Source organism: Alosa sapidissima, chromosome 13 (genome assembly GCF_018492685.1).
Source record: "Alosa sapidissima isolate fAloSap1 chromosome 13, fAloSap1.pri, whole genome shotgun sequence".
Lineage (NCBI taxonomy): Eukaryota > Metazoa > Chordata > Actinopteri > Clupeiformes > Clupeidae > Alosa > Alosa sapidissima.
In genome coordinates, this window is record NC_055969.1 from 31,287,737 (window position 1) to 31,312,171 (window position 24,435).

At 46.2% G+C, this 24,435-nt stretch overlaps 1 protein-coding gene across 3 annotated transcripts in view; it reads left to right on the plus strand.

Moving 5' to 3' along the window:
- Window positions 1-24,384, plus strand: part of nek6 (NIMA-related kinase 6) — a 43,327-nt gene extending 18,943 nt beyond the window's left edge. For all 3 annotated transcript variants that reach the window (XM_042059049.1, XM_042059047.1, XM_042059048.1), the window contains 8 exons: window positions 4,935-5,075; window positions 5,232-5,294; window positions 8,261-8,371; window positions 12,844-12,952; window positions 14,485-14,592; window positions 17,390-17,484; window positions 19,387-19,500; window positions 22,521-24,384. In XM_042059049.1, the coding sequence (XP_041914983.1) occupies window positions 4,935-5,075; window positions 5,232-5,294; window positions 8,261-8,371; window positions 12,844-12,952; window positions 14,485-14,592; window positions 17,390-17,484; window positions 19,387-19,500; window positions 22,521-22,631 (852 nt within the window). In that variant the 3' untranslated portion in view covers window positions 22,632-24,384. The remainder of the gene's footprint in view (window positions 1-4,934; window positions 5,076-5,231; window positions 5,295-8,260; window positions 8,372-12,843; window positions 12,953-14,484; window positions 14,593-17,389; window positions 17,485-19,386; window positions 19,501-22,520) is intronic.
- The last annotated feature ends 51 nt before the right edge of the window (window positions 24,385-24,435 follow it).

Below are 24,435 nucleotides of genomic sequence, written 5' to 3' on the forward strand. Positions count from 1 at the left end.
TGTTGTTTTGTGTGAGGACGACAGAAAGAGACTGAGGTAGCTAGCGTAGCGTCGCTAGCAGAGCCGGTCATACTGGGCGATAATAGGCTCTCCTTTGTTACTTTGGAGACTCTAATTGCAGAGCACTTAAACACAAATCACTGAGTTTGAACACGGAGGCTCATTCTCTTGCTTGCTGTCTCGTATCCACCGTCTGCATCTCAATAGCACTCTCTCCATTTCAGTACAATCCATTTTTATCCACTTCTGTACAATCCTTGTTGATTGTTACAGCTGTTTTTGTGTGTCCAGAGTTTTGTTTTGGATGTAGATGTGGATTCAAATTTTTCAAGGGAGGCTTTGGAACTTTGCTGGCTGAGGTGGAGAGAGATCAGTCGAAACTCTCACTGCCCTGGTGTACTGGAATCAATTTTATGCTGCTGTGTGTGTGTGTGTGTGTGTGCGTGTGTGTTTGCGTGTGTGTGTGTGTGTGTGTTTGCGTGTGTTTAAGAGAGAGGGAAAGAGACAGAGAGAAAGAGAAGGGGGGAGAGAGAAAATTGAACAAGAGGGGAAAAAATAAACATTATGGGAATGCCGTTAGGGCAGCTCTCACACCAGTGTGTGCCAACAGAGACAGAGAGAGAGAAAGCGAGATGGAGAGAGAGAGAGAGAGAGAGAGAGAGAGAGAGAGAGAGAGAGAGAGAGAGAGAGAAATAGTCCAGGCCAACTCCGGGCCAGCGTATTCACACAGGGGCCATGGGGAAATCGGGCTGCGTCACTCCAGATTAGCCTAATGGCGGCTCAGGAAGGAGAAGCACTCTGGCAAAAGCATTAGCGCTAGATGGCTCTTTTACGATGCCGATTACATCAGCGCTTAAAAAGGGAGGGTAACATGTCATTAGGGCTAGAGAAATAGTTATGAACGTTATGGACCAGTGAAAGTGCCCACTAGACTGGCACAAGCAGGTGATAATGACACCTGACAAAGACTCATGATTTTGAGTCTTTGAGTTTGAGTTTATTATTGATGATGGTGTTTGCAGTCACACAGCCATGCATACACACACACCCACACCCACATAAACACACACACATACCCTCACCCACACCCACACACATACCCTCACCCACACCCACACACATACCCTCACCCACACCCCCACACACATACCCTCACCCACACCCACACACATACCCTCACCCACACCCACACATACCCTCACCCACACCCACACACATACCCTCACCCACACACATACCCTCACCCACACCCACACACATACCCTCACCCACACCCACACCCACACACATACCCTCACCCACACCCCCACACACATACCCTCACCCACACACATATACTGTGCAAACTGCAGACTACGTCATCTCTCTCTTATTCTCTACCCATCTAGATAGATAGATAGATAGATAGATAGATAGATAGATAGATTGATTGATTGATAGATTTATTGATCCCCAAGGGGATTTAGTGACCTTTTTGTATTTATGTATGTGTATCTGTGTCTGTGTGTTAGTCTTTGGATGGAGGGATGTCTGGTCAATATTTGACATGTATACGGTTGTGATTTCTTTTCTGGATATGCAGTGGGTGTGTGTGTGTGTGTGTGTGTGTGTGTGTGTGTGTGTGCGTGTGCGTGTGTGTGCATACTCTCTCAGTGTGATAGACTTATAGAGGCGCCCCATGCTTCACTGGGGGCCTCTTCACTGTTTCGTTTGCCAGCTCTCCTAAACGTCAGAGGTAATATGCAGCTGCGGTCTTTTTCTTGGCCAGCATGAAGCATTGCAAACACAATACAAAACCCTGTGTGTGTGTGTGTGTGTGTGTGTGTGTGTGTGTGTGTGTGTGTGTGTGTTGAGTATGTAATAATTTACTGTTACTGCTGAGATGGAGCGACACACACATCGTGGTAACAAAGGCCCTATTCAGCCAAATCGGGTTTTTTTTTGCAGATACGCCAGCGTGGAAAAAAACGAACACCACATCAAAAAGACAAATAAGCGCCCGTCACCTTATATGTTTTCCTTGTGTGGGGAGCAATGCCCAACATGGCCGTTACTGCGAGAGAGTTTGCTTTAAATGGCCCAGTTATTACGGCCCGACAGATCGGCTTCGGCTGCCAGGCCTCGCCACTGACCGCGGCCAAGCCAAACCCGAGGTACCGCGGAAGATCTGTCGTGAGTGCTGTGTCACATGGCGCGACCAGGGAGAATTTACGCTCTTGTTCCATTAGTCATCGCAGTAGCTATTTGGGTGTCGAGCGAGGCAGGATGTCGGACAGGAAGTGCCAATACTTCATGCTTCATTTTGTGTTAGATTGGTTCCCCTGCTGTTGCTTTTATTCCCCAAGCTTTCTCAGAGACCAGGGGCTGCATTGCTTCAGGGTAAACAACTTACATGCCAAAAGATGCTAATTTATCACCAGTCACAGTAATAAAATACATTTCCTTTTCTACACTCATTTCAGTAGACATAACTCTTTTTGATTAACACATTAATGTTTGAGATTGAATTTCAAGTTTGTAAAGTAGTGTTGTACTAGTGCTCGTTAAATACATACTTTTTGGGAGATAAAGTGAAATAAGTCTAAATGAATCTAAATAGGTCCAACTTAACATAAGGTTTCAATATTACTTTAAATAAAGAATGTTTGTTAAATTTAATGTTGGTTTGCACATTATTCCATCTAACCCTAGTGTAATTAGTAAAGCATTATGTACAGTAGATAGTGCCTTAGAACCCGTGATGTAAAGTATGGTCCAAATGAGTGCTGATGTTGACCTAATGTTGCCTGAAGCTGTGAGTGACTCGGCCGCCCATGTTGGGTGTTCAGGTGAGAAGACTCAGCAGTGGTGTGACTGCACAGCACATCCGAGAGGCTCACTGGCTGTGTTGCTCCACTCACGCCTAATCAGAGTTGGCGCGCGGTAATGGAGAACGCCCATCCGGGTCATTGCATATGTAGATGTGAGGCTTGGGAGCCCATGAGTGCCAAGCGCCGCGCCAGCTGGGCTGTCTGCGTGTCACCCGGCATTAGTGCCAGCAGACGCCAGCCGAACACCCAGGCAGGCCCACTATCTCCCCACCCTGCGCTAGCAACCAACACCCCCACCCCCACCCAAGCACACTCACCCCCCCACACACAAGCACCCTACACCACCCAACCCCCTCACTGACTTCCTCCACTCTCTCTCTATCTCTTTCTCTCTATCTCTTTCTCTCTGCCTCTCTCTCTCTCTCTCTCTCTCCTTCTTCTCCTCCTAGCCTGCGCATCCTTCCCCGCCCGCAACAATTATCCCAATTACTAGCAGTGTCAGTAACCTCTGCAGATCAGAGCACCGAGCCTTAGTTTAGAGAGGGAGAAAGAGAGAAGAGAGGGGGATGGAGGATGTGTTAGAGAAAGAAAGAGAGGGAGAGAGAGAAGGAAAGAAAGAAAGAAAGAGGAGGAGACAGAGAGAAATGGATGTGTGTAATGTGAGAGGGTGGTAAATACATGAGCAGTGAATCAAAGCATGGGGATTTAGCTCACAGAGACATAGAGTGTGTGAGAGAGATGAAAGCAGAGATGAGGATAGGCGCACACACACATAGAGTGAGAGAGAGAGAGAGAAAGAGAAGGAGATTAGGGATGGGACACATACACACACATACAAACAGGCAGTTCCCACGTGCCCCCCCCCCCCCATGGACACACACAGACACTATACTATACAAATAATATCAACATACAGTTGGATAACAGTTGGATAACCCCCAGCTATCCAGAGGGTCTCCATCTCATGTGTGTGTGTGTAAAGTTGTGTGTGCCTTGCTTGATTGTCTTTGACATAAGGTTACTAGGGGTGGGGGGTGGGGGGACTCCCAACCTTACCAAGGCCAGATCTGGCCCTGATCAGGCGTGAGTCTCCCCCACAGAGAGCAACAGCGCTCCCCTCATGCGTGTCTGCAGGCTCAGTGGCCCTGTGGTGGGCAGCCTGCTGAAGGCTTCCCCGAGCTCTGGCTCATGTCAGGTGGCACTTGAGTGTGTCCTCCCCGGCCTCCAGAGTATCAGTGAGGGATGAGTGCGATCATGATGGGTCCGCTCTACTGTCAGCCACCCCTGTGTGTGTGTGTGTCTGTGTGTGTGTGTGTGTGTGTGTGTGTGTGTGTGTGTGTGTGTGTCTGTGTGTGTGTGTGTGTGTGTGTGTGTGTGTGTGTGTGTGCCAGGGCTGGAGGAAAAATATGCGGCCAGGAATGTCACTACCAACAGCGTTTTGTCTTTTTTTTAAAAATCATTGTGTGTGTATGTGTGTGTGTGTGTGTGTGTGTGTGTGTGTGCGTGTGTGTGTGTGTGCGTGTGTGTGTGTGTGTGTGTGTGTGTGTGTGTCTGCATTTGAGTGAACATCTGCGGCTGTCGTATGTCAGCTCCAGACAAGTGCAGGAGGTACGAAGAGAAAAAGAAGCAAAAAAGAAAAGTGGTCCAAATCTTCCCGGTGTGACCTTTCTCCCTGACACCACGTCACGTTCAGCGCAATGTGTCAGGAAGCACGCTGAGAAGCAGCAATCAGTGCAAAGGTTACTCTCAATCTCCTCACTTCCCCGATCCATCTCAAGCCGTCCTCCCAGTGACACTTATCAAGAGGAACATGGTTTTTCCCCCCTCTGCCAATGATGAATTTTAAGTCTTCAGGCATTTTTCCTCTCTGGCTTTTTGTAGAAGAGCAAGTGCCTGTTCTTCCAAAGTTTGAATTTTTAAGTTTCTTTTGGGGGGGGGGGGGGGTATTTTAACATTTTAACATTTTGCAAACGTGCTACATCTGGCAGAATGATAGACTTGAAACAAGATGTGCTTTTTCATAAACACCATGCTCACTTCACTATCTTGCTAGGGGAACATCGAGTTGTGGGAACCATTAATTCTAGAATGTTGATGAGCTCTTCTCATTCTCCCCCCACACAGAGGAATATGCCCCCATATCAGTACTGTTGTACGCTGGCCAACTTCCGCATCGAGAAGAAGATCGGTCGAGGCCAGTTCAGCGAGGTGTACAAAGCCACCTATCTGCTGGAGGCCTACCAGGTGGCTCTCAAGAAGGTCCAGGTAAATCTCCACACCTGGCTTCATATTACTGGATACATAATAACTTTGTATCGTGTATAATTGGGCACAATTACATCACTGCAAAGGTGGCTGAATTTCCTCCCCTGCAACCCCTATTGACTAACATTAAAAGGTTCCATTCTTTCGTCCCCATAGATATTTGAGATGATGGATGCCAAAGCTCGTCAAGACTGCATCAAGGAGATTGACCTCCTGAAGGTAAGAGCTGGCAACACAAGTCATGGGTTGTCAAAGGCATGTGCTGATCTGATATACAGTCAGATATTTTCATAAAGGGTACTTAACCCTGGTGTAATATTGCACGGCATATGGAGTCTGGTTGTATGGTGCTAAGTTTTACACTTCTATCTAGATGCACTCAAGATCTGAATCACTATGTGTGTGTTTTATGTGTCTGTTTTATTCTCATCATGAATATTTATGGATGTTGAGGTTCAGTGTGTGAGAGAGGAAGACAGTGAGAGAGGCAGAGAGAGACAGTGTGTGTGAGAGAGAGTCAGAGAGAGAGAGAGAGAAAATGTTACACACTGCTGCCTTGTCTTTTAGCTGTCAGTTCTGGCCTGCCTGCCTTCAGCCTGTCACTTTAATGCCCCGTCAAATCAATGGCTTAGCATCTGCTGCCTGTTCTGCCCCTGCAGTGAGCTGGGGGGTGTGGTAGTGGTGGTGGTGGGAGTGGGGCAGATGAGGAGGGGAGTGTGTGTGTGTGTGGTGGGTGGGTGGGGTGGGGGGGCTTTTTAGAGCAGCATAAATCCTCCATGTTGTTTATGACACACCTCATAACGGCCCCTCCCGGAGGTGAGGCACTCGGGCTCTGTCAGGGGCGGTCGAGGGGACTTTATGACAGGAGGCTGCCGCATCTGCATCCACGCTCAGGACAGGAGAGGAGAGCAGAGCAGAGGAGAGAGATGTTATTGTTGTCATTATAGTGCCAGAGAGACTAAGGCTGTGGGGGGATTGAAGAAACACACACACACACACACATAAACACACACACACGAACACACACACACACACACACACTATACTCACACATACACCTACACAAAGACATACAGTACGCACAAACAATAGGCATACACACATAAGCACAATAGGCATACACACCAATGTATCTGTACATGCACATGCACACACATGCATAAACACAGATAAATACACACCTATAAAATTACTCCCACACACAAAAGAACGTATATCACAGTCACACATTCTCTCTCTCTCTCTCTCTCTGTTTACTACACACACACAAGCACACACTTGTTGCTGCATACTCATTGGAGGTTGTCTTTATGGGCCTCACAGTGCACATCTGCCATCACACTCTGCTCCGCTCGCCGCCGCGTCCCACATGTGCAGCGTGCAGAGGCACATAATAACGCGCTCTTCATCCAGCCCGCGCTGCTGCTGCTAATCTCCCCCTCACACCGCCGCCAGCGCTGCAGGCACGCAGACACTCCGGCTCCTGGACGTGCCCCCCCCCCCCCGCCCGCCCGTACAGGATAGGTAGAAAATGCAACAACATGTTGTGGAAAGGGAAGAGAGAGAGAGAGGGATAGAGAGAGAGAGAGAGAGACAGAGAGAGGGAGATGGATGAGAGGGAGAGTGGTGTTTTGATAGTGCTTGGAATGAAGGGAAGAAAGAAAGAGGGGAAATAGAGCATAAAAAGGTAGATAAAACGCCTATTCTCTTTGACTACTCTGACTTACCAAACAGGTCTCTGAATGAAGCAGATAATTGCGTTCCCTTAGAACTTTCGCTTCAACTCTTGCCATCCCTTCCTGTCCCGCTGTTGACAAGTAAACAAACAGAAGGTTCCCCTCCTCCACCCCCCCCCCCCCCACCCCCCCCCCCCCCCCTCCGTTATTTTGGCTCCTCTCTGCAGTCCCAGTGGACTGTGTCAAAATTGCAAACTCGCGTCAACAGATAAAGGAGAGATTATCAAACAAGCGATCAACTAGAAGAGCACTGTCTCGCTGCCACTGCTTTTTCCCGAGGAGTGTTCCTCTTTTAGCGCGACCACTCGTGTCACGGCCTCTCCCTCACATCAGGGCCTTGATCCATCAGGCAGTGAGACGGGATGACATGACACTTCTCTTGTTGAGTGTCGGGTGTCAGTGTTTCAGAGGAAACAGTCAAAAATCAGCCTTGTCAAAAAGCTAATGCTAGTCTTTTGTTTGCGTCTTGTCTTATAGCTGCAGCGCACAGTCAGGAATAGTTGTGAGTTTTTTTGGCACACGTATCAAACATCATTTATGCTCTTAGGGAATTGTTGACAGTTTGCTGACGGTGCTTTATTTATTTATTTATTTAATTTGTTTGTTTATTGTGACTTTGCTTTATGTCTGGCGCTATGCTGTCTGATGTGTGCAGGCCTGAAAGAGACGTGAGCAAGAGCCCCCTATGTTTGTTTATAGGAAGCCAACCATCAAGTACAGATTTCAGGGGGCACAGTGTAGTTCAAAATGGGTTGCATGTGGTACTGTATACATCTCTGTCAGCCATTTAAAGTAAGCTTAACCAGCTGTACCCTTCAAATGCTTTTCTTTTGCCTTTACAAGAGAGCAGGTTATGTGGAGACACTATAATGCATACATTATTCCAGTATCAGAGACAATGGAAATGGTATCTTTGTACAGGCAGCAAAAGGGACAGTTTATCCTCATCAACCATTGCAGAAACTCATGTATTGGTAAATGCTGTGTTACGGGCAAAACTCGTTAGTGATCAACAACTCTACAGGTAGTGAGCAACAACAGTCAGCCACAGATCAAAACAGAGAAGCCTAGGCACATTGCACACTAGACTAAACCACAAACCACTAACACTAACAAAAGCAGAGCGCACAGCACAAGTCAAAGTCACGCTCTCAAAGCAAAAGTCACGCTCTCAACGATGTCACTGCCAACCAGATGGAGCCCTTGAGGGGGCCACACATATGTTGAAAAATGTACATTGTGTATTATAAGCTTCTTCAGAGAAAAAGCATCTGCTCTATAAATAGATGTGATGTAATGTATGTATACGTAAAATGTAAATCTTGACTCCAGACAGCCTGAACTGACACACTGGCTCCTCTCTCTCTCCCTTTCTCTCTCTCTCTCTCTCTCTCTCTCTCTCTCTCTCTTCCCCTTCTCCTCGTCCCCTTTCCCCTGGTGGCCCTGCAGCAGCTGAACCATCCCAACGTGATCAAGTACCTGGACTCGTTCATCGAGGACAACGAGCTCAACATCGTGCTGGAGCTGGCTGACGCCGGCGACCTTTCGCAGATGATTAAGGTCAGTGGGTCCCGCGGGCATCTTGACTGCCGGGGTGGGGAGCGGTGGCGGGGGCCGGGAGCAGGCACTGGGTCGTGGGCTGTCGAGCTGTGACAGACAGGGGCCCATGTGTGTGTGTGTGTGTGTGTGTGTGTGTGTGTGTAGGGGGAGTGCATGTGCTGTCCCTCCCTCTGGGCTGATGAGGTGTGACGGGAGTGTGTGAGTTTGTGTGTGTGTATGTGTGAGTGGGTGGGTTAAAAACGGCCTAGGTGTGTGTGTGTGTGTGTGTGTGTGTGTGTGTGTGTGTGGTTGGGAGGGTTAAGGAGGGCCTGGGTCCATCTGATAAGTGCCACAGAGCTGTCACAGGCCCTGTGCCCCACTGTCCTCATCTTTTCTCCTCCTCTCCTCTCCTCTCCTCTCCTCTCTTCATCCTCTCTTCTTCCTCTCTTCTGTCAGCCCTTCCTCCCTCTGTCTCCCTGTCCACACCTGTCAACTTGATACATTAATAGAAATAAGATGATAGGAGATAGAAAACCTGAAAAGTCTGGTAACACCTGACTATCCAGTAGGAAAAAAGCATTCTGAAGGCTACTACTGTTGCCTTGCTAGTCTTAGGCAAGGCACGTTTATTTATATAGGGCATTTCATACACCGGGGTAGTTCAATGCGCTTTACATTAAAAAGCAAAGAATAGTACATAAAAGCATATGGGCAATAGTAAAAGTAGTAAAAAAGTACATAAATAGAATGTTAAAACACATACAACATAGTGCATCTGATCAACAGAAAGTTAATTTGATCAGTTAGCAGAAAGCATCTGAGAACAGTTTGGTCTTAAGTTTAGATTTTAAACTGGCAACATTTGAGGCATTTTAATGTCATCCAGAAGTTGGTTCCAAAGCTCAACTGCATAGCTTATTTGAAGCCAGTGCAGGGACTTAAGTATTAGAGTAATGTGGTCAGTTCTTTTTGTTTTCATGAGAACCCTAGCTGCTGCATTTTGCATCACCTGAAGTAGTTTGATGGTCTTTTTAGAAACATCTGTGAAAAGCCCATTGCAGTAATCAACCCTGCTGGAGAGAAATGTATAAATTCGTTTTTTTTAAATCATCATAAAAATGTTTGGCAATGCTTTTGAGGTGGTAGATTTTTGACACAGCATCCTGAAGAGTGACAACCTTATGTCTTTCCTCATTTTTACCAAATATAATTACTTATGGGAGTAGCCTTTATAAAGTTTTAATAATAGTGGCTCCAAGGTCGACCCCTGGGGAACACCACAGATCAGATGTTTTTTCCAAAGCGACTTACATACGTCAATTATATTACATGGCATTGTTACATTGTCCCCAGAGCAACTCTGGGTTGAATGCCTTGCTCAAGGGCACAACGGTGGAAGCTGGGAATTGAACCCACAACTTTTCTGGCTACTGCATGCTAGCAACCACTACGCTACCACCGCTCCATATTAGAATTACCTTAATTACCTAAATACCTATGATAACTACTGACTTGAACAGTTGCCGTTCCACCTGGAATGCTATGGTGCTTTTAAAAATTCAGCCTTAGATGAACATTGTTGTTAGTGCAATACAATGTTTTCAAAAGTCACTCATTCACGTCACAGATGTGGTAAGCTGTGCAAGTCACCATGAATTTGAAATCTCTTTTGTTTCCGCTCGCTTGTTTCCCTTCTGAACCATTATCGCTAGGCTTTGCAGAACCACGTCTAATCTCGTGGAAATATCTTGCTTGCTTACGCATTCTGTACTTTCAGAAGTGAGATAAAATAGCTAAGCAAAATGTATCAATTGATTAACCCAAAATGTTCAGAGTATACCTAAAGAAGAAAACACTGGTGGTAGGGACATCTGCTCAGCACTTGTTATGGCATATCCCCTATATCACCATTACATTACATTACATTACATTACATTTGGCTGACACTTTTTAACCAAAGCGACTAACAACATGGTAAACAGTAAGTTTTAGAACAATTCTCACAATTTTAGGACAGTTTAAAAAAACATTAGAGTACAGTAAGAATAAGTGCGTCGGTGAGTGCTGTTTTTAACAGTTACTTGTCAGTTTAAAACGGCTGGTGAGTGCTAGGATCAGTAAGACTTGTTGTAAGTGTTGCTATGAGAGTAGATGTTCTCTAAAGAGCTGGGTCTTCAGGAGTTTTTTGAAAGTGGAAAAGGATGTCCCTGCCCTTGTAGGAACTGGCAGTGTATTCCACCAACGAGGAACAACAGATGAGAAAAGTTTGGATTGGCTTGAGCGTACCGGTGGTAGAGCTAGACGTCGTTCGTCAGAGGAGCGCAGCGGTCTGGAGGTAGTGTAAGTCTGTATGAGGGCATTCAAGTAGGTGGGAGCAGAGCCGGAGACTACTTTGTAGGCAAGCGTTAGAGACTTGAATTTGATGCGGGCCGCCATAGGTAGCCAGTGTAGCTGGATGAGCAGCAGGGTAACATGTGCCCTTTTGGGTTGGTTGTAGACCAGGCGCGCCGCCGCGTTCTGGATCATCTGAAGTGGTTTCACTGCGCAGGCTGGGAGACCTGTCAGGAGGGCATTGCAGTAGTCGAGTCGTGAGATGACTATTGCCTGAACCAGAAGTTGGGTAGCATCTTGAGTCAAGTAAGTCCTGATTTTCCGTATGTTGTAGAGTGCAAAACGGCATGACCGGGCGACTGAGGCAACATGATCTGAGAAGTTTAGTTGGTTGTCAAGAACAACTCCTAGATTTCTTGCAGTCCTGGTCGGTGAAACAGACAGGGAGTCAAATTTGATGTTGATGTCGTGGTGTATGGTCGGTTTAGCTGGGATGACCAGCAGTTCAGTCTTTGAGAGGTTCAGCTGGAGGTGGTGTGCCTTCATCCATGTAGCTATGTCTGAAAGGCAATCCGAGATCCGTGCTGAAACCAGGGGGTCGTCAGGTGGAAAGGACAGATAGAGCTGTGTGTCGTCTGCATAGCAGTGGTATGAGAAGCCGTGCGAACGGATTATCTGTCCCAAGGAGGTGGTGTAGATAGCAAAGAGGAGGGGGCCCAGCACTGAGCCCTGGGGGACCCCTGTGGTGAGATGGTGAGGTGCGGATAGCTGACCAAGCCATGATACGTTAAACGAGCGTCCTGTGAGGTAGGATTCAAACCAGGAGAGAGCAGAACCGGAGATTCCCATGTCAGCGAGTATAGAGAGAAGGATACGGTGATTAACCAATGTTTCCCTATACTGATGTGATAGCAAGAGCAATACACTAGGGGTAAAACCAACATATATATATGCGTAACATGCCATGCCTCCCTCTGTCTCCTCTGAGTGTTCTCTGTGTGTGCGCTCCTCTCTCTAGTCCTGTTCCTGGTCCACCTCTTCCTGTGTGTGCTCTCTTTTCCTCGGGTCTTCCTCTCTGTGTTTTTATGCCCTTCCCCATTCTCTTCCTCTCTGTTCATATCTCATTTATCTCCCTGGCGCTCTCGCTCTCAATCGCTCAGCTCTCTTTTATTTATTGTTCTCATGCGGCTGCCATTCATCATCTGCTTCCTCTCTCTCTCTCTCTCTCTCTCTCTCTCTCTCTCGCTCTCTCTCTCCTCGCCTCGCCGTGATATCTCCTAAAAGTCACATTTTGCAGGAAAAACAACGTTGGTCTGCTGCAGGGCTTTTGTGTTTAAAAGAAGATGAACAATATGTGCACGTTCAAAAAAGTTCAAAGGTGTGCAGCCAGAGATCAAGTTTCATAGATAAGGTAGAGGTAGGAAAAAGAATATGTCCACAAAGTTGTTTTATCGCAGTGTTCTGACTCATACAGGGTCTTTGTCAGGCATGAGGAAAACTATTGTGTAGGTGGAAATGTTGCAATAAAGACGGGACATTGAGTAAGTGCAAGATGGCTCTCGCCTGTTGTTTGTTAGACACACTCCCCAAAATTCTGAAGAAATTCTGAGGAAAATTCATCTCCCTAATCCCGCTCATTTTTGCGACCCACAATCAGAAGCAAACTTCAAACCCAAGGGCAACATAAGATGAAAATAGAGTAAAAAAGAAACAAGAAAGACGAGAATGAGGAATGGTAAAAAATAGAAGATACAAAAATAATAAAAATGCAAACATTTGTTGTTTTGGGGCATTTGTCTAAGTTTCACCTCGTTAATTAGCTCTGTTTGGTTTAATTAGGCGCTTCCTTCCCCTGGGGAGTGTCAGAGCTCGTCAGAAGCCCCTCGTTAATGGGCCATAATTAGAGACCCTTACGTCGAGAGGGTTAAATGTTAATGTGCGGAGCGGTTATTCCTTTTATGGTGGCAATGATTTGGGTGTTGGCTGTGGATTTGACTTTTGACATGGATGTCTGTGTGTGTGTGTGTGTGTGTGTGTGTGTGTGTGTGTGTGTGTGTGTGTGTGTGTGTGTGTGTATGTGTGTGTGTGTGTGTGTGTGTGTGTGTGTGTATTTGTGTCTTCTACCACACTTCTCACCCTTTCCCCTCTCTTCCCTCCTGCAGTACTTTAAGAAGAAACGGCGGCTCATCCCAGAGAGAACGATCTGGAAGTATTTTGTCCAGCTGTGCAGCGCTCTGGAGCATATGCACTCCCGCAGAGTCATGCACAGGGGTACGTCTTCACCCTTCCTCCTCCTCCTCCTCTCCTCCTCTCCTCCCTCTCTCTCCCTAAGGCACTCTGGTCTCCTGTTCCTCTTTTTCAGAACAGCTAGGCTGTACCTTTCCCTCATCCATTAATTAGTACATGGTGTGTGTTATTAATTAGTACATCATTGTGTGTTATTAATAAGAATCCTGATGGTGGACTCATTGAACCTGTTTAGTTTCTGTGTGGCCTTGTAGCTGATATGATTTCTCCTGTACTTACTGTAGATAGATAGATAGATAGATAGATAGATAGATAGATAGATACTTTATTGATCCCCAAGGGGAAATTCAAGGTCTCAGTAGCATACAGACATCACTGCACTTACAGCAGAAAAAGTAATATACATATAAGAAAACTCCACTGTACAATAGAGACAATAGAAGATAAACATGATACTAAAATACTAAATACTAAATATACTATATAAACTAAATCAAATATCAACACAGTGTGCTTAAGGATGATCAAGCATGTCGGGGCAGGGACTGAGCCTGTAATTCAGTGTGCATTGTAAGGTGCTCTATGAGAGTGAGTGTCACGGTGATGGTGCAAATAAGTAAGTCCAACAGTGCAACAGTGCAAGGATAACGTCTAAGCTGTTCCTCCTCCATTTCATTGTATTTACTTGTTAAGGAGTCTGCTTTACTGTAAGTTGTATTTACAATTGTGCTGCAGAGTCTGCTGTGCAGGCGTTTGGCACATTTTATCAGTGCAGAATACTGTGAAATCTGTCTCTTTAATCTCATGGCCATGTTTATAACCCAAGCACGTGTCCTGCTTTCTGAGCAGGCCTGATTAGGTACGACATGTAAACATGCTGTGCAGAACCTGTGGAGGCTTGTTTAGTGTTTGCCTGTGCGACCTTAGAGCTCATAAAAGTCTTATGGGTTTTGGGTAACGACAGGAAGGCGCGGAGGGGTTAGAGGAAGTGCAAAAACAATCACCGGCCCCCATGAGCTGAAGGAGGGAGCGCAGACCTCAAAGCCTTCTTTTGCTTTAGTGTGAAACCCTACTGGTGAAAAGGGTTGTTTTAACCCAAGCTCTGGGCTGCAGGGGTCAGTGGCATGTCCTGTTTTCAGTTCTGTAGTCAGGGAACAAGGTGGTACCTGTTACTCATCAGGATCATTTCTAGGCTTTGGACACGTGGAATTTGGTTAAAAGCTGGGTTCGGACAGTTAAGCTGACCTGGCTTTGCGTAGCTTGTCTAAACACACCTGAATCTGCTGATGGAGAGACCCATTATTGCACTGACTTGAGCCAGGTATGCTCGGAGCAGGGAGAGATGTGCAGTGCTGGAGTCACCCAGGAAAAGGGTTGAGAACTGTTGTTGTAAAGAATGCATTGAGAAAAAGAGAGGGAGGGAGAGAAAGAGAAAGAGAGAGAGAGAGAGAAATGATCTCATTGAGGAAATACTGAGACTTTTCCTGTGTGTGCTGATATATTCCTTGCTGCTGATATATTCTTTTGATGTCCTTCCTCTCTTTCTGGACTCACAGACATCAAGCCAGCTAACGTGTTCATCACTGCCACGGGCCAGGTGAAACTGGGAGACCTGGGACTGGGTCGTTTCTTCAGCTCCAAAACAACTGCGGCACATTCTCTAGGTGAGCACCACACACACACACACACACACACACACACACACACACACACACACACACACACACACACACACACACACACAGACACACACACACACCTCACAGGCAGGCAGTGATAGGCTCAACTTGAGCAGCAGCGCTCTTGCCAAAAAAACCCATGAGGTCTCCATGGCAACAGCTCGTGAAAGGTCGGCGACCCCCATGTCGGCTAACGTGAAGGATCACAGGCGGCGGCTATGCTAATTTATTCACAGGTACAGTCTGCTCTCAGTCCTCTCTGCTGGGGAGAACACGCCTGGGCTTGGGCCTCCACCAGCCCTCCAGCACCTGCTATCCTCCAGACGCTGCCCCTCTACGCAGGGGGGAGACCAGGCTGGATGCCTCACATGGTGCCCTCTCTTCATGGCTGTGGTCCAGAGCAGCATCTCCACAAATCCATTCACTTTGGTGTGAGGTTGCTTTGTATCTGTTGCATGATCTGAAGTCTTCACGAACCCTCCAGCAGATTCCACTGTGAGCATGTCATCCTCCACCCGATGCCTCTTCACGCAGGGGGGGGGGGGGGGGGGGGGGGGGGGGCAGGCTAGTATGGTGCCCTTTTCTCCATGGTTGTGGTCCAGAGCAGCACCTCCACATTATATGTTCATTTAAGTGTGAGGTTTCTTTGTTTCTGTTGTGTGATCTAAAGTCTCTAGCCTTAACCCCGTATCAGCCTGAGGCTATTTTAAGGGCATTTTTTTTACTACCTTTAGGCTAAGGTTTTATCCTGGTCATTGTAAGTGCCATTCACACATGCTATATATTGTTTTTTTTTCAGCAGAATTCAGGCTACCCAAATCTGTATTAATACTTTCATTGATTTGATTTGGATTTTTAAATAATAGGCAAAAACCGTATTATAAAATTCTTACATTTTGACAAGTATCTCACCACAGCAAGCTGGACATGCCTTTCATGTGTGTGTAGGACAGACTGTCCTGAATAGGGCAATAGAAGAACCCTGGTGGAAGGATACTCTGGGGCTGAGCAATTTACACAAATATGTGGTGTCACATAATTAAATTCCATTTTAATTCAGTGATGAAAAATGTAATCAATCACTGACCTGACCTGACTTGATCTGAACCTGAGCATTGCAACGAACAAAGTAAAGGCAAAAATAGTGTTTCTTTGTCGAACAAAGTGGGATGCAATTTGAGCCTTGAATTGGATACCATGCAGGAATTTGCTAGGATCTCAAAACAGGATTATGAACATGCTAGGAAAACACACGATAGCGTCTGATTCGGTAAGTTGAGCTAGTCACATCATGAAGCGACTTGTAAGTTATTATTTTGCTGTCACTTCGTCTGTGTTTATAACGTGATCCCTGTGACCCATAAGTATGTGCTTGGTATCACTGCAAAGCACTGCTTCTGCTCGTTCACAATCACTGGTTGGTGAAAAATTCAAATGAGAGTAATGGGTGTGCAGCTGAACGCAGCGCTGTATGTAACTGAGGCAATTTGATTTCATTTCTTGATTTCTTTTTTTATTTTAATACTTGAGCGTACAGGCAAGTGGCCGGTCTCGCTGGAAAGCCCCGCTTGTGATCTTTAACGTGATTAAAGTGTCAAAGTATAGAAATAATTCCGTAGCAATTTAACAGAGAAGGAGGGTTGTGAGGAGGGGTGTGAATTCTGATGCACAGTGCACCAGTTGGGCTGATGAGGTTAAGCAAAGCCCCAAAAGCCGTGAATTCTCAGAACTTGGACGCTCTCACTATCTATCTGCATCAGTCGCGAAAGTTAACACGAGCACTAACTTTCAACGAAATATACAACAGTGTGGTGTTATAGCGCACTGATAGTGAGCGTCATGCCATCTCATATCTCTGGCACACGCCTTCGGATCCCTCACAGATCCACCAACTGCCCAGTCTTGCAGATAATCAGATCAATGTGTCCAAGTCCACAGCTGGCCAGGATGCCTCCGCTCAGCTCCGTCTGTGTCAGGGCCGCTGCTCTATTGTCATTCCCCATAGATCCCCCCTCAATCCTGGTGTGGTTCAGCGGGCCGGCTGAAAGCTATCGGCAGAGTGGAGGTCTGGGCTGATGGATCGCTCGCTGCTTGTCTGCTTCCTCTCCGATTGACTAATGCGCATGTTGGCCGGGCAGGCAGGGACTGATTAGTCCAGAACAGAGAGGCACTGAGCAGTGGAGCTGCCGTGCAGACATCGATTCGGGTTCAGGCCCGCAGCTCATGGTCTCAGACACACACACACACACACACACACACACACACACACACACACACACACACACACACACACACACACACACACACGGCACAGACCTTAGGATTATGTGGGAACAGTCTCTGTAATGGGTAGATGGAATTTTATTTCATACCTTTGAGACTTGATGGGACAAATCTTTCTGTTCTGTAATGAGTCTCCTGGTCCCCACTCGCTATGTCTGTCTTTCATAAGTGTGCTGATTGCATCTTAAACAGAACTGCTGGTAATGCTATTTGCAGTGTACAGTATATCTTGTGCATGTCTGAGATGGTACCCTCTTTGCCCATATTAAACAGTGGTGAGTAATCTGGCAGGCCCGTAACAAAGATATGAACATGTGCAACCACAAAACCCACATGAACGCCATTATGTAATTGGCTTGTCTGTAAAAGCATAACTGTGACACTCCTAAACGAATGCTGTCATCTGCTCTGTTGCACAACCTTAATCAGTGAAAGACTGTTGTAACTAACACTGCCTCCATTCTCCTCTGTCTGTCTGTCTGTCTGTGGATCTCGGCAGTGGGAACACCATATTATATGTCCCCCGAAAGGATCCATGAGAATGGCTACAACTTCAAATCAGACATCTGGTCCCTGGGATGCCTCCTGTATGAGGTAGAGAACCCCCCCCCCCCCTCCCCCCTCACACACACACAGACACACACACACACTTCCCCACACTTAACAGCAACTACAGCTGGGCACTGGTTCATTCAGTTCAGTATGGACGATTATCTGCAAGTGTGTGTGTGCGTGTGCAAGTGTGTGTGTGTGTGTGTGTGTGTGTGTGTGTGTGCGTGTGCAAGTGTGTGTGCGTGAGAATGAAAGAGGGAGGAAGGCAGAGGGAGAGAAAGAGTTGGGAATAGAGAAATATAAAGAGAGAGAAGAGAAGAAAGGGCGATAGACATGGATAAAGATCTCATTCATGCTCCTCAGTGCCTGTGGATCTCTGGCCCGGGTGATTCACTGTGAGAGAGCATTTACTGTAACAACAGCCCCGCGAAGCTATGCCTGAGAGACTGTGTGTGTGTGTGTGTGTGTGTGTGTGTGTCATGTGTGGCTCAAAGACCCAGTCTGTGTTCAGCCCTCAGATGTGCAACCATTCCGCCACACTGGCATTGTGTGGGCTGGTGGCGTCACTTACTCTTTGACTCCATTTCCTGTCACTCTCAACTTTGAGAGGGAGGGAGAAGAGAGAGTGGTGTGTGTCTGTGTGTGTGTGTGCGGGTGTGTATGTGTGTCCTCAAACTAGCCTTGCACAGTTTCTTTATTGATAATGACTCATTTTGTGGGTTTGGAATTAATCATCTATGCATACTTCCGCTATGTCGATACTAAGGTGTCTTGGACTTTGTATATCTCAGTTTAGCTGTTACAAATGTGTAATGAGTTGGCATTATTGAAGAGTCTTGATGTATGTGCATTATGACAGCCTCTACTTGTATTCATGAGCTCCCCCCTTCTTTCTTTCTCTCTTCCATACTCTCTCTCTCTCTCTCTCTCTCTCTCTCTCTTTTTCTCCTGTGCCCACCCTTCTCAGCATGGTGCTCACTGATCATGCTAATAAGCTTTGGTCACAGCTTCAGGTCAAAGGTCAGAATAATTATCAGTCTCCCTCCTTATTAAAAGTAGAGCCGCATCACTGGGTCAGACTCGACCAACCTGAGCCCCTCACCCCCCACCCTACCCTTCTCCTCCAAAACACAAATGGAGGCAGCAAGAGGCTCGGAGCAGAGAGCGGATTATGGAAATGTAGCAGAGGTTTTGGATGTAGTACAGGTATTAAAGACAGATGAAAAGCTGAGTTAAATCATTTTCCGTTTTTCTCACAATGGCTTATTGGTGCTAAGAAATAGTTAAGCAGATGTTGTCTGCGAGTCTGATGTTTTTGTTTGGTGCCAAATAGGAGATTAATTGGAGCTGAAATCTCACTAGGGCCGTTAATAGAGAACGTGCAGGCTCGCTTGTCAGTCGGTTCCTCTTTTATGCTGGTTCCACATTGTTCTGTCCCGCCACGTCTCTCGCTCGCTGTAGGGGGAAAAAAACAGAGTTTCACAAACAATTTTAGCCGCTTCTTCTACGCGGACGGCGGAGGGAAAAAAAAGAGAAGGAAATGAATGTTGACGTCAACAAGTGTCTCTTCCTGTCTGGGAATGTGATTTGCAGCAGACGCACCTGCCAGAGTGGTGCAAGACATTTACAGTGCGTTGCTCAGGGCCAGTGTTGCTCTTTGTGGTTTAACAGTCACACTACAGCCTCGGCCAAAAACATGTGTCCTGCTGTTCTGAATGAATCTACCCGCAAGTGTGTGTGATAGTGTGTGTGTGTGTGTGTGTGTGTGTGTGTGTGTGTGTCTGTGTTTAGACATTTCATTAATTCAGCAGTGGCTGAGCATTGCACTTAAGAGTGCAAGTCTACCATGTGCAAGCACTAATAACACATTTCGGCCATACAGGCTTGTGAGTCACTATGGGGGAAAGTGTCTGCTTTGTGTAATAGCCTCTTTCCCCTCCTCAGATGGCGGCACTTCAGAGCCCTTTTTACGGGGACAAGATGAACCTGCTGTCCCTGTGCCATAAGATCGAGCAGTGTGACTACCCTCCCCTCCCACCTGACCACTACTCGGAGAAGGTACGTATTATAGGACTCGAGAGTGAGAGGTTTGTGTGTACAAGTTGCAAAAACAAACCAGTTTTATTCCGTAGTAGTGGTGCAGAATCTCAGAGGCGTTGTGCAAGCCGATGGTTTGGATGGGCGCAAGTAGAGCGGAACATGAAACAATCATCTTGAACAAATTATCAAAGACTTTGGAAATATTATTTTACATCTTAAAAGATTTAAGTATTTAAAACATTCTTCGTGGGCACACCACGGCAGACATGTTGAGACAACGGCGGAGAAATACCCTTACTTTGTGCCGATTACTCACAGGAGCCTGAAGAGGTTTCCTCTCCTGGAAGGTTTTAAAAAAATGACATTCAATTGGACATGTCATGGCCGTTAAATAGCGTTCATTAGATAGTGGGAGTTGTAATGGCGCCTGGGCGAGAGGGGAATGGCAGCTCAGTGTGTGAGGCTTGGCCCAGGGCTTAGATGGCACAGAGTCGGTATTGTTGCACGGCTCACTTAACTCATGGCCTTAACTCCTGAAATCACTGGAATGTGTTTTTATTTTGTCAAGGAAGGGGCTGAGGGTGGGAATGTGAGTGTCTGGACAATCGCAGGCGTTCACTCGTCTGAGATGATTCAGAGGACGGTTAATGATCGTGACTCAGTAGGGCGACGGAGAGGGCGCCCCACACACACACACACACACTACACACACACACCACGAGACTGCAAGGTGACTGTGAGTCAGTCCCATAATGAGTCTACCTTCAGAGACAGAGAGAGAGTGACGAGCAAGTGGCTGTGATCTGGAATAGACTGGTTTTGTGAGCGCCACGTGACCGTGGCCGTCAGGCAAGCCCTCAGGCGCAGGCCAACTCTGCAGGCTCTGGCAGAAGGCTGAAGTGGGCAGGAATGCGCACGTCCCTCAGACAGTACGCTTACAGTGCTGCAGCCGGCCAAGAGCTGTGGTCTGTGCAGCGAGCAGAGAGGCAGTGCACACATATATAGTGTAGCCCTCAGCCCTCAGCTACGCCATGTTCACAGACATGTATATGGAGAGATGTATGGATTTGGTGAGGGTATGGATGGACTAGTGTGACGGTGCTCTGCTGACCTGTCAGAGAGAGCACTGCATGGTGGTCAGGGAGTCGCGGGCTTGCAGCCCGTAGCGGCAGCCCCTTCTTATTGCATCACAGCCGGCCAGCTGAGTGGCTGAGTGACGGACGGGGCTCCCAAGTGAAGCCGCACCCTCTCAGCTCCGCAGCTCGTACATCACTCCCGCCAGTGACCCTCTACAGGGCGCCTAGCTTCCTCTCTTCCATCTCTTCCTCCCTCCCTCGCCCTCGTCTACGCTGTGCCTAGTGTGTGTGTGTGTGTGTGTGTGTGTGTGTGTGTTTCGTCAGACGGGCGGAGTGACACCCCGGTGATCGCGTCTTGCCGTTTAAAGGTCAGGACTTAAGCAGGGCTTGTCGGCTCTCAACGATCAGTTTGAGAAATCTGTTTTAATGACGGGTGCAAGGTTCAGTACGCTGCCGCTTGGCCAGGACGTGCACTTTCTCTCTCTCTCTCTCTCTCTCTCTCTCTCTCCTTCCCTCTTTCTCTCTCTCTCTCTCCTTCTCTCTCTCTCTCTGGCGTCTGGCGTGAATGGCATGTGAAGTGGAGGTGCCACTGAAGCGATGACAGGAAACCTTTCCTCTCGCTCAAGGGAAATATCTCCACTTCCCTTAAAATACCACACACATACACACACACACACACACACCTTTAAATCAACACATGGTATAAATTTGTAAATGGTATGTAAATGTAGTGCAGTACATTGTTTTATTGTTAACAATGGCTTTTTGTTCTTCATAAACTGCTGGGAAAATAAGGTAATTTTGCTGCTTGACCGTGCATTAAAAAATACCATTTTTGCCATTTCACCAGTTTCACTTGAAATAGTTGAGTTTGTGTTCTAATGGTAAGCTTGGCCACGTCTGCTGCTGGTTTGGGAGCCAGTGTTAGCTTCTTATTGGCTGCACACTGGAGGTGTCCCTGGAGGCGTTTTAATTAGGTTAGGCACAAAATGGTGTACAAGCTTTCCTTCTGCCTGTAAAATGTGAAGGACTTTTCCTGGTTCACACAGGAAAAAGATTATAATAGTACGTCGGTTTGGACCTCCGGCTCCTGAAATACATCCTTCCTGGCTTAAATACATGTACATTTGAATGGATGGGACAGCTGTTCAAATCTCCTGAGCCTCAACTGAGATCCGATCCCTTTGGCCCCACAGTCCAGAATCTAAGAGCTGGACCACTGGTCCAACACTCCCTCTTTGACCACATAATTCTGACTTACATTGCCTTACATTTCCTGCTGCCATAGGCAAGTTGGCCAAACACAAATTTTGTTACTTTTTCCAGTTGTGAATGTATTTTCATTGGTCTATAAGGGATCTAGTTTAGCAGTCATGTAGGTGGAAGAAAAAGATACCTGAGGCCCTTTGGGTGATTTGCCTTTGTTCCTTTGCCTTCTATGGTCCCATCCCCCTCCAGTTGTAGGCCAACATTGTTTGATGTGATGTAATGTCTTCAAAAGGCTAGTAGCCCACATTCAATATTTCATAGTTTCATTTGGCCTAAAACGGAACAAGCAGAAGGCTAACAGAGAACAGAAACCAAACCTTCTAATTTAAATAAACACAGCAATAGGCATATGCTATTTTAAGGGCTGGCATTGAAAATCAAATGGTCTTATTTACTTGTTCTAGCTATACAGTAGATCATTCTTCAAATAGACATTACAGTACAGTATGTTTCAGAGTAACAATTGCGAACCGACGAGCTTGTCTTGCAACTAATAAAAGCACAACTTGCGCAGAGTACCAAGTCGGCAAACTGTGAAAGCCGTTTTTAGACTTTGGTTGTCAGACCTGGAGCATAAAACAAAATAATAAATAACTTTATTGGAGTTTTGAAATGACAGTTGGAGTAACTGTAGGTCAATGTTCTTGATATTGTTCAATAATGTGTTTTTTTTTTTTTTCTTTCTTTTTGTAGCTGAGGGAACTGGTCAGCATGTGCATCAACCCGGACCCAGACCAGAGGCCGGACATCGTGTTAGTGCTGCAGATCGCCAGGCAGATGCACATGAGGACTGACAGCACCTGAGCGGCCGCTGTGACTCCTGTGGTGACGTCCACGGACCAGACAAAAAACCCGCAGCATCTCAAAAAAACATCAACTACATGAAAATAAGAAGCCGGCCACCTGGCCTTTCGGATCCTCCCCCCTCCCATCTGCACAGAAAGCGTGAAGGAGACTCAGGAGGGGGGGCCTCACATGGAGACGGCTCTCTCTCCACAGCAGTATGAGTGGACTAAACATTTCTTTGTTATGTGTTTGTAATAAAAATGAGTTTACTGAAGCGAAATGAGGCCCACTTGTGACTTGAAACAAGTGAGTTGGTCGAACAGACAACTGGTTTTATCAATATAGCGCAGTGATTGGCTTTGTGACCGTTGGTAATGAGGAGTATTGCCCCTCCATTGGCTGATGTAGAGAATCCCAATGTCTTAGGACGACGACTATGATGATAATGATGATGATGATGATGAAATGGAGGTTAGGCGACATCAAGACATGGTTGTCAGATGAGCAGAGGGGTTGCATTCCAGACCAGTCTCTCTTAGCATAGCTTTCAGTCTCTCTTTTGACTTTTCTTCTCTGCAATGCACCTTGTGGAATTGACAGCTTCAAATGTGCCTCTTGGTCTATGCTTATTCTTTTGTGTTGTTTAAAGCGATGTTTACTGAGGTGCTTCACGTTAACCATGCTCACAATTTAATCACTTACCTCGGATGTGTTGATGAATGTTTTTTTTTTTTCTCTGTAAATTTGTTTTCCTCCTTGATGCGATGTGTTTCTAGGCTTTTTTTCCTCGCAGGCTGTGTTTTCTTTTTTGCTCTGTTGCATTTTAGCTAGGGCAAGGTTGGCGAGAGTGGCTAGACATGCGTTGCGCAGTCCGCCGCTGACCTCAAAGTCAAGGTCACACGTGAACGAACTCCTGGAGGGTTTAAGCATGCATCTGGAGACAGCCAGCAGGTTGACTGTGACAAGTGCAGCACAGACCACAGATGTAACAGTATAAGCTTGCTTTGTCTCTTCATTAACTGTGTAAACAAGTGCCTTGTGGTCCTGTGGATGGCACATGGACTGAACATTACTTTAAAGATTCTATGAATGTTTTTCCGTTGTTTTCTTCTCACGGTTTTTTCTTTTTTGGTGGAATGGGAGGTGCAAGTGGTGATGGGAGTTTCATCTTGGTTTGTGCCTCATTCTTTAGGCTTTGTGTTATACATCATTTTAGCAAATTATTCCTCCCCCCCCCCTCCCCTCTCTTAACAGGGTCTGCCTGTGTTGCTCATTAACAGAAGTATTGAAGGTTTAAACCACTCATGCAGTCAACGCAGAGAATGTTTTACATGTCATTTGAACTAAATGCATTTAAGGATTTCATTAGGATGAGCATCACTAGAGTACTGCTGAGCAGGCTCATTTGGAAACTCAAATCTTTGTATTAAGAGAGAAATAAATAAATGTTAAATCTAAGACAATAGTTGTAAAAGGTGTGTTTAAAAACATTGTGGTTTGTTTTGGAAAGCCAACACCACTGCAACACTAATGATAATGAAGTTAATACCAAAATCTTGTGTTTCAAATGTTTAAGACTTCCTTTAGAATTTAACAAATTTCACATATATTGTAAATGTTTTCTGTGTATTATTTGTGTTGTTTGTTGAAGTTTTTTAACTGCTTCCTTTTGGTGATGAAATGCTGTGGATACATGTTTAAGTGCCATCTCCTTGCATTTTGTAGTAGATATGTACATGTTTAATTGAAATTAAAAATTGCATAATTCAGATTTTATGTAAACTGAGTGGCTTTGTGCATCTATAGTTGTTAACACAGCTTT